The 10,452-nt window shown below is 33.5% G+C and overlaps 1 protein-coding gene across 3 annotated transcripts; it reads right to left on the bottom strand.

Moving 5' to 3' along the window:
* Positions 1-1,092: 1,092 nt before the first annotated feature.
* LOC126708027 (putative lipase ROG1) lies at positions 1,093-8,555 on the bottom strand. 3 transcript variants are annotated; one of them, XM_050407834.1, is made up of 11 exons: positions 7,860-8,555; positions 7,307-7,374; positions 6,416-6,486; positions 5,892-6,161; positions 5,320-5,480; positions 5,183-5,238; positions 4,941-4,993; positions 4,753-4,873; positions 3,317-3,414; positions 2,338-2,382; positions 1,093-1,591 (listed from the first exon to the last, which is right to left on the bottom strand). In XM_050407834.1, the coding sequence occupies exons 1-11, from the start codon at positions 8,159-8,161 to the stop codon at positions 1,520-1,522; spliced, it is 1,317 nt and encodes a 438-aa protein (XP_050263791.1). In that variant the 5' UTR covers positions 8,162-8,555; the 3' UTR covers positions 1,093-1,519. The 3 variants fall into 3 exon arrangements, with proteins under 3 accessions (XP_050263791.1, XP_050263792.1, XP_050263789.1); XM_050407835.1 differs by lacking the exon at positions 2,338-2,382 and having other exon boundaries at positions 7,860-8,539; XM_050407832.1 differs by lacking the exons at positions 1,093-1,591; positions 2,338-2,382 and adding an exon at positions 2,430-2,979 and having other exon boundaries at positions 7,860-8,553.
* Positions 8,556-10,452: the final 1,897 nt, after the last annotated feature.

Here is a 10,452-nt window from a genome sequence, read left to right as displayed (position 1 = left end):
AAATGTTATTAAGAAAGAAAAAAAAAAGTACAAAATTATCCCACTTTTCTATATTTCTACTTTTTTTTTTAGAGATAGTTTCAACTTATAATGTCTACTCCTGATATAACTCTTTATCATCAGATCAAAACACCAATAAGTTTTTGATATAAGCGGGAATTGAATTTCAGATCTCTCATACAATTCTCAGAAACTTTACCAGAGCTAACTGGAACCAACTTTTATTTCTACTTTTAATAATGACATAATAATAATATTTTAATCTCTATCATTTTACAGATTTTACTTCCATTCTCTTGCCTTTTCATCCTCTCAACCAAAAACAAAAAACAGAGAATAAAATGAGGAGGAGAGGAGTTCCTTGAGTAAAATGGGATTTTAGGTTGAATCCTTTAAATTAAAAAAGCCACTAGCATTACATTCACCAAGTACCAAATTCAATCGCTCAAAACTTTCTAACCTTGATCCAAAGTTGGTGAAATCATCATTCCCCTTCCAAATGATTTATATGTCATCTAAGATTTAACACCGAGAGAGTGAACTTTCAGGCATGTTATTCCAATTTCCATAGCCTATGATTTTTAATGTCATGTCCGGCCAATTAGTAAGCAATCAGATTATGGTCTCGGAAAGTTATGCCAGAATATGGCAAAGCCCTCAAGGTCCTATAAAGGTATATCAAAATCTGTATGCATCCCGTGCCTTCACTACAGTGATAAGAGGAATGCGGACAGGTTAGCTTAGGCTTGACAACAGAAGCAGGAAAATAACAATTTCTGCACCACGCATGACTCTACTGTGTTGCATAACAAAAAGCCACGGCCAGGGTTGCCGTTATGTCATGAAACGAATATAGGAGCTCAACACACAGACACAACAATCACGTCTTACTGCTAAAAAATCATTTTGAATGTATCAAGTGCTTAATCAATGCGGTTCTCACATGTACACATACTAACTTGGATTACTTCCCACACATATCCATACCCACACCTACAAGAGGGAAAGCAGAAATGTAGAAATGTCTGAAATGTAGAGTATCTGGATTATCAAAGAAAAAAAGAAAAAAGAAAAAGAAGAAATGTAGAATACTGAACGGTTTAAGAATTTTTTATAACTTTATTGAAAAATTGATGTAACTGCGTGTGCATAACTACCTACATTTTGGGAGAACAAATCCTTTCTCCCTCATCTGTTACTGTTACAGAAAATTATTTCTACAACAGACTTAACTTATTACAGTGTGTACTGTGTAGCTACTAGCTTCTGTTTAGGGATGATATCCTCTCTCTGTAAGGGTAAATAGAACTCACAATATCATACCTAAAATTTCCCTCACATAGCCTGTCTAACCCCTTTTAACCCTTCCAGAGATTTGAACTTACAAGTCACGCCAAGATCACTTGGAACATCTAAATCCTTTCTCCATTCCCTATAACCCCAGATGGAGAACATCATTAAGCCAATGGGCAATCGGCAACTCAAACCAGGCATACATATAATAACAAGTCAGCAGCTATTATAAGAGAATATTGTCAATCATGTGATGTACCACATCAGCCCCAGCAAAATTGATACAGTAGTTTTTCACCTGAACAGAAAGAAAGAGAATTAAAAAAAAAAAAAAGGGTCGTTGAACCAGCTTATTAAAGGTAATCATCAGGATGGAATCAATTTTTCCCCCCTCCCCCTCAATTTGTAATTTATGCAACTAGTGTTAAAGTAGGAGAGAGAGTGAGACAAGAGAAGAGAGATAGAATAAAAGAGGCATAAATTTTTTTTGCATGTTGCCAGAATGCTTATGCAAATATATGCATAAGCACTCTAGCAACATGAAAATAATTTTTTGCATTTTAGCTTATTGGATGTGGGTGTTTTTTGTGCATTTTGGTGAATAGTGTTATTTATTTTGCTTTTTAATGGGTTATATATTACCCAATGAGAATGTCAGATTATGGATTCAGAAAGTTATGCTGGAATATGGCAAAGCTCTAAAGGTCCTATGAAGGTATATCAAAATCTGTATATATCCTGTTCCATCACTGTAGTGATAAGAGGAATGTGGACAGGTTAGCTTAGGCTTGAAAAGAGAAGCAGAAAAAGAATAATTTCTGCACAATGCATGGCTCTACTGAGTACTGTGTTGTCTAACAAAAAGCCATGGCTAGTGTTGTTATTATGTCACGAAACGAATATAGGAGCCCAACACAGACACAGCAATCACATCATACCGCAAAAAAAAAATATATATATATATTTTGAATGTTTTAAGTGCTTAATTAATGCGTTTTTCACATCTACACATGCTAACTGGAGTTAATTCCCCCACATCCATACCCACACCAACAAGAGGGAAAGCAGAAACGTAGAAATGCAGAGTATCTGGATTGTCAAAAAAAAAAAAAAAAAAGGAAATTTAGAATACTGAATTGTTTAGAAAAAATCTAAAACTTTATTGTAAAATGGAATCTAACTGCAAGCACATAACAACCTACAATTTGGGAGAACTAATCCTTTCTCTTCATCTGTTATTATGTTTCAGAAACATATTTCTACAACAGAATTAACTTATTAAACTGTTTACATACGTGTGTAGCTACTAGCTTCTTTTTTGGGATTACATCCTCTCTCTCTTCCCTGCCACAGTATTAACTTAAACTATTACATTCGTGTGTATATTTACCAGCTTCTCTTTTGGGATAACATCCTCTCTCGGTGATGGTAAATGGAACTTACAACATCATACCTAAAATTTCCCTCACATGGCCTGTCTAACCCCTTTTAACCCTTCCGGATTTTTGAAATTCCAAGTCATGCCAAGATCACCTGGAACATCTAAATCCTTTCTCCCTTCCCTATAAGTCCATAACCCCAGATAGGAACAATATTAATAACAAGTTGACAGCTATTATAAGAGAAATTGTCAATCATGTGATGGACCACATCAGCCCCAGCAGAATTGATACAGTATCTATTCACCTGAACAGAAAGAAAGATAGAGAATTTTTTTAAAAAAAGGATCATTGAAGCAGCTCATTATAGGTAATCATCAGGATGGAATCAATTCTCCCCACCCCTCCTCAATTCATAATTTATGCACCTAATAGGTCATGGAACCATGAACTCACCCTATATCATGTTTTTACAGAGGGAAGAAATTTTATTTGAGCTAGACTTCATTGGTAATCAGTTAAAAATGTGAAAAAATAATGATAATTGTTGTCTGATAGTGGAACCAATTGGATCATAACCCAGATAACACAAAAATGGAATTTATGTTCTACATGATGACATTCAAGAGAAGGTAAAAACCCACCTGAATGGTACTGTGCGCAAGATATCTTTGTTTAGTTCCACTGAAGTTGACGTCAATCCGTTCCCAGGTCATTTTAGTCAAACCCCTTAACATTTCCTCTACAAATGTTGTAAAATGATACAATTGTGTGAAAATAAGTTAAAAGTTTTAGAATCAATCAATATACTAAAGCTCAGAATATGTAAAAAAATCGTGAGAGTGAAATCACACATGTATTTTCGGAAGCAAAATGGATAAAGTAGCACTTTCCAACAACAAAATATTTTCCAATATCCATCAGCTCATATCCCATGCCCTAAAACTTAACCTCCATCCACCTTTCATCAGTTATGACGTCTGGAAGAACATCTACATATTTGCTACTCTAAAAAAAATTCATCATAATAGCAGTAAATAGTTTTGTGACCTCCACAACCATTGTGTCAATTACTTATATAATCCAGATAAAGTATGTTTTATTATTGTTGCCAATGTCATATTATCACAATTTAAATTCAGGAAAAGCCAAAAAAATTATACTTTATCTAAGAAGTATATAATTTTCTCCTATTAAATACTAAAGCACACTGCTGATAGCAAATTGAGAACCACACTTTTTCCTTCAATTTTTTTTTACACATAAAAACTTGATGATATTTGAAATCATGTACCACACAATAAAAGTTGGTGCACCAAGTGACCTAATATATAAGTTACACATTGTACATTGTGCTTTTTTCATAAGGCTCATTAGTTATTAAGATAGTTTGCTCTAGATAAGATTCAATTATCAAAGTTTCAGGTGTATCACAAATTATTAAAATAGCTTAGTCTAGGAAAAAATCTATTACCAAAATTTCAAGAAACTTAAAATACTACTCCAAGGAAATTCTATTACCAAAAGTTCCAAATAATTTTAATAAAAATGTATAAAAAAAAGGTCATTCGCACAAAACTAGCAAAATGTACCCACCTTCCCAAGTACTCAGCATTAAAATTATCTTTGATGTGCAAAAAAAAAAGGACTGAGGGAGACCATTGCATCATACCCTATTTCAACTGGAAGATTTGTTACTTGGTTACACCACTTATCTTTCTTTTAAGTTTCCCAACACAATAGGAAAAATTGGAATCAAAAGCTAGTAAAAAGCTGTACCAATCTTCATTGACCTTTCCCAGAAAGGCCAGAATTTCAATTAGCAAGTCTTACAAATCACTGTTTAACAACTTTTTTTTGAGTCACCTGGCCCCACTACCAAGAAAGATCTATCAAAATCTGCATGGTCTTCTTGGATAATATTTATTATTAGTTGAGATTTTATAATAGTCAGGTGGGTAATTTAAGTAACTGTAGAGGCCCAGTATTATCCAATTTTAAAACACACACACACATTCATCTAGTTTACAATAGTGAGAGTAGTTTGGTAACCAGTTAAAAAGGACAAACATCAACACACCTTCTAAGTCAATGTTCTTGGCTTTGGCCTCCGAGAGGACTTCTTGTTGTCGACTGGAAGTTTCTGCTGTCTCCACATTTACAATATGCCGGTATTTGTCATCTTTAGAAAGATGGCGAAGCTGATAGAGAAAAATAGTCAGAGTAACTCAATATGATTTAAACTTCCATAAAAACTTTCAAAATTACCTTTGGTAGCTCATCTCGTCGCCGTAGAGACGATGTACTCCATCCCACAAGGTCTATGGAAAGTGTCAAGTAATTAACACAAACACCACGAGAGTGTGATAACAATAACAATTAAGAGAGGCCAATCCACTAACACCTTGAATTTCAGATTTGAACATCTAGAGATCTGACTTCCAATGATTTTACTTGAACAATAAGGTGTACAACGAAGTAGAAAGGATTAATAAAAAATAGAAGGATACGGTCATATCGTATATTTGCATAGGTGACACGACGCTTGAAGGACTGCAAAGCAGATCTGCAGAGACAAGATGACATTTGATGACTTGTTGAAATCATTTGTGCTGATAGTAGACACTCATGTTGCACAAGAACTCACATAAATTTAAGATCTTCACAATCATTAGCCATCCGAAGAAGAAGGGGAGGTTTTCCATTATCTTTATCAGCTAAAAATAGATGTTTTCCAGTTCTACCAAGCAACCAAGATGCCCGGGATGCTACTTTTTCCATGGTATAAAAGCCACAAAACGCAGGAACCTGAAAATAAAATCCACCAAGATCCAGAAACTTTATTGACATGGAGCCATACATATAATGTAAGCACAGTAGACATGAAACAATTATTAGTTTGCCGCATTATCAAATGCCTTTTTAATCATCAATATGACAATACCTATCTCTAAAAATCAAGATGATAGTCTGCCCTCACAATTGAAAATAAATTCCAAAGTAAGAAACAACAAAAACTGTTCCAATTAGTTCATTTGAAGTTCAATATATGTTGCTGAAAGGAAAACCCTCTCAAGAGCCAGGTATTTTAAATAAATAAAAAACATCTCATAAGAATTAGCATATTTTAGATATCATGGGACCAAAGAGAAAACATCTGATATCTAAAATGAAATCTTCATAGTAATAATACAACTGAGAATGAGCGTCATGAATCACCTGTTTATGCCCTCTTGAACCAAGGTGAGGTGTTGCAAAGGTTATAAAATTCATCGGCTCCAGTCCAGCAATTTTGCCTTTGAATTTCTCCTCTGGGCATGGATTCTTAGATCCATCACTCCTACACTCTCCATTTTCCTGTGCAAATTCCCTCCTGACATCTCGTCCATAAAGCTTGGCAATCACATACCTTGTTACCAGGCCACCCAATGAATGACCTACAAATGAAATCTTCTGAACTCCTGGGTGACGTTCTATAACTGATATAACCTGGAAAAAACAAAAACAAAAATAAACAAACAGTGTTCAATTTAAATCCTTAGATTGGTGCAGCAACTTCATATTCAAGGTAGTGCTTTCAAACATAAAAGATGTTGGACATACACATCTGAACTACAAAGAAACAGAGGAAACCGCATTACACACCAAGATTTGGTTCTGACAGAAAATTAGTAAAGAGCAATCTCAGTTACATTAAGGGAACAAAGAAAGTTGGTTGTCTGAATAGCCAAACCATAACGCACCTCTTCTGCTAATCTATCTCCCATATTATCAACACCATCGAATGTCAACTTTGAAGGATTACATTCACTGCCTGCATTCAATGTTAAGCATACTCAATTCATTTTATAATGGAAGGAAAGAACATCAAACTAGGCAGTCAGACAATAGCCAATCGACATATATGAGTGCCTTCATATTTATTGAAGCCCACCAAAGACAGAAAATTACTAAGTCCTCAAAAACGTAATTGAGTAGTGTAATGAGCTATCCCCAGTTTAAATTCTATTAACATGTTATGAAAGTCAACCCGAAACAGAGGAGAAACTACTTCCAATGAGAGAAGACAGACAAGTGACCATCACCGACAGACTAAAGATAAAATATCCAGACATGCCTAGTAAATAAGATAATTCCAGCATAAGCGTCTTAATATGGATGGTCCTCCATGTACCATACAGTTATGATTAGATACTTAATTCCCTCAAAGTTCTTGCCCTCCATTCTCGTTATAACTTGAAAACTTTTTTCATTTGTCGTTTTTTTAAACACAAATTTGTTTGGCTTAAGGTCATCAACCTGGAAATGAAACACCAGATTAGATGGACAAAGTCGTGTGTAACATAGAATTAAAGCGGGCATAAAAACAGATAATCTTCAAATATGTAAAAGCCACAAAATACTGAATTTGGGAATCTACTCAAGGAACACACACTCACACACACATATAATGGTGTGTAAGTTACTAAAACACAGGTGATGGATTAAATCAGCCAAGTGATGGTTCCAACTACTATTCACTTTAAGCTAATGAACTCATTACCATGAACATCACTATTCACTAATGAAAATAATTTTATCACACATTCATCGATCATCCAAGACAAATGAGATGAAAGGATTATGAAACTCACAGTGAGCTATAACATCTTCAGGATACTTCTTCAAAAACTGCTTTGCAGCATATCTCCAATTTTCAGCACTGCATAGATATAAAATTTGAAAAAACAATAAAAATAAAAGTATAACCTAAGCACGTTACAGTTCCGATAATCTAATCATTCTACATGCTCTAATGACACAACATAAAAGTCCCCCCCCTCAAAAAAAAAAAAAAAAAAAACTGAGGACAGGTTATACAATAACAACAATGAAGCCTTAGCCAGGGTATGTCATATATATTCTTTTTCTCCGTTCTATTTTATCCGAATTCATAATTTCTGTTTCGTCCTTAATTAACAAGTCCTTTTTAATTGTTATTTTCGGCCAATCAACTTTTAACTCTTTCTTACCAAATAAAACAAGATATACAATTAACAAAATTCATTAGCTAAACCACCACAGTATGAATTATTCAAACTTGCTCTCAAGTATGTCTCAATGAATCACATTATAATTATTATATTGACTCAAAAATAAGAGTCAAATGCAAATGCAAATGCAAATAAAAGGTTTGAGAGTTTTTACCTGCCAATGAGACCGTTAACCATTATAACAAGGTGAGTAGGATTGCGACGCTGTCCATCTCCATCAACAACTTCCATGTCAAAATTGCCTTCCTTATCATACTCTGTTCTCAGCCTCACACATCCAAATCCTAGCTTCGACATATAATAACGATACGCACCGTTTTTGTCCTTCTCCTTCTCCTTCTTCGTCTTCTTCTTCTTCTTCTTACTCTTCTCGCTCGTCTTCGATCCTCCTCCTCCGCTTACTTCCACTTTCCGTACAGTCTCCGATGGAGACTCTTCCAACTCTACCGAAGCCATTGGAGCTAAAACAAAAATACAGAGATGCTTAGAACTTTTTTATATATATAAAATTGTATTAGTAGACTCGTGGTTTAGTACTAAGAGCTGGTATTTTTATAGGTTCTGTTTGGTGTGAAAAATAAACATGTACTTTGAATGGGACCGGATATTCAGATTTCAGTTTAGTTGACGACCGCCCTTTGATTTTGAAGTTATTTACGGCTTCACATTAGTCTATAGACCATACTGTCCATACCGTCGTTTGGACTTTTCGTTTTTATACATACGTAACACACCTTTGTTTGATTCTTCTTTAAAAAAAAGAAAAAACATCTTTGTTTGATCTTTCTTTTTCATGGGTTCTGGAAAGGAACTATTGTTGACACGCAAACGCAATTACCGGGATTCGCTTTATGAACTTTCCTTTCCTTAACCTTACGGCCTAGATTTCTTTGTTTGGTGGGAGGTGGAAAAGTGAGACAACAGAAATTAGTAAATTAAAAAGTGAAGTGATTAAAAAAATATATTTGAACAAATTTACTCTTATGTTCTTTATAAAAAAAAATTAAAAAAAATTGACAAACAATCAAAACTTATTAAAAAATAAAAATCATATCTAGGAAAAAAGAAAAAAAAATTTTAAATCACGACTAGTTAAACCATAAAAAAAATAAAAGGAAGAAAAAGAAGAGTAAAACTAAATAAGAACCCACAAATTATATCACACATCCAGAAAAAATATCAAACTAAAAAAAAAAAAAAACAGCAACAACAACAACAAGGTCCAACTGTAAGAGAAGAGATGGTTCAACAATTTGAATGCAACTATTTATTTCTCTCTATTTTCTCCATAATTTGGGGAGATTGCATTTTGGTGAGCTCTAGAAGAAAGTACTCGGGCCCACCAATTTTCTCTCTCTCCTCTTCTCTTAATCATTTTTTCTCTTTTTTTTCTCTCTTTCTTTTTCTATTCTCCCCAAAATCATCTCAACCAAACATCTTCGAGTCTTTTTGTTGTTCAATGTTTGCTTTTTTTAACCATCTTTGCACTCCTCGGGATTTTTTACTAAAATAGTATTGGTAGGAATGTGTATTTGTTGGGTTTGATTGGAAGGATTTTTAACCAATCAGATATGAGGTTTAGAAATTTTCAACTCAATTTAATCAATTGATTTTGGGGAAAAAAAAATTCCTAAAGAAACTACCCCTATCCTATATGTTTAAAAACTAACTTAACCTAAGGCTGGCGCTTACATTTTTTATACTTGTAAAAATTTTGAGTTTCAACTATTTAAACTTTTCTAATAAATTATTATTATTATTCACATACTATATTTAAATTATATTTCAAAAAATTTAAAATTATCAAAATTAATTCTCAAAATGCTAAAATTACTTATAGTTGGGTTGAGATTGCATACCACTTTCATTTGAGCCGTAAACTTCGAAAATGCTTCATTTAAACCTCTATTTTTTAAAATACAGTTCATTTAAATCTTATGTCACAAATTTTGTTAACTCTCATTAAACATCATGTGACCAACTAGCTTAGATTAAATTTATTTTGAAATTTGAAATTTATACATAACTGTTTTGTAGTGAAATATTATAAATTTTATTCAAATAATTCAAGATATTATATCAATTATTAAGGTATCGCCAAAAGTTGAAGGAAGATCCTCCAACTATACTGCGTAATAAATTAGATGGTTTACAACCATAGAAAAATTACAATTGCAGATTGACTAGATAGCAACTTTTTTTTTTTTTTTAAATAAAAAAAAAAAAAAACTTTGTCTTCAAGTAAATTTGAATGTAATTGTAAGGACACGTTTTGATCCACAGCCCAAGAGATTTGGACAGTGGCCCAATGAACCCAAAATAATAAATTTGTTTGAGAGTGGGCTTGTTAATAAACGTTCAATGAGTTAAAGTATAGATTACATTAGGCTAGTTGGTGTAAGAATGAATAAGACAAACAGTTTGAAAAGAAAAATACTCATCGATTAGGTTCGAGAATGGTACGTTCTCATATATTTCTCTCAGATTTATATAAATATTCAAATTCTTGGCTACACAATAATTTCTTTTATAGTTTTCTAGTGATCCCCCCTATAATGGAATCCTCCTCCTTTTATATCCCCTTTTCTTCTTTCATCTTAGCCATCCATGTGTATATCAGATTACTAATCTCCTTAATTCTTGTCCCATCAGCACATTCTTGAAGTCTTTGTGGGTAGTTGTGAGGTTAGAAGTCACTGTTCAGGTATCACCTCCACATTAATGCGGCCAATTGGTTAGGTGCAGAG

The sequence above is a fragment of the Quercus robur genome, chromosome 12, assembly GCF_932294415.1.
Source record: "Quercus robur chromosome 12, dhQueRobu3.1, whole genome shotgun sequence".
NCBI lineage: Eukaryota > Viridiplantae > Streptophyta > Magnoliopsida > Fagales > Fagaceae > Quercus > Quercus robur.
This window is presented reverse-complemented; position numbering and strand designations above follow the sequence as displayed.

Excerpts from the sequence above, each read along its gene's own strand:
- LOC126708027 (XM_050407832.1), bottom strand. The coding sequence starts at position 8,161 with ATGGCTTCGGTAGAGTTGGAAGAGTCTCCATCGGAGACTGTACGGAAA. Across the intron at positions 6,487-7,306 it reads TGAAGATGTTATAGCTCACT|GCAGTGAATGTAATCCTTCA; the intron begins GTGAGTTTCATA and ends CATTGAATGCAG. Across the intron at positions 3,415-4,752 it reads CAAGAACATTGACTTAGAAG|AGGAAATGTTAAGGGGTTTG; the intron begins GTGTGTTGATGT and ends CAACATTTGTAG.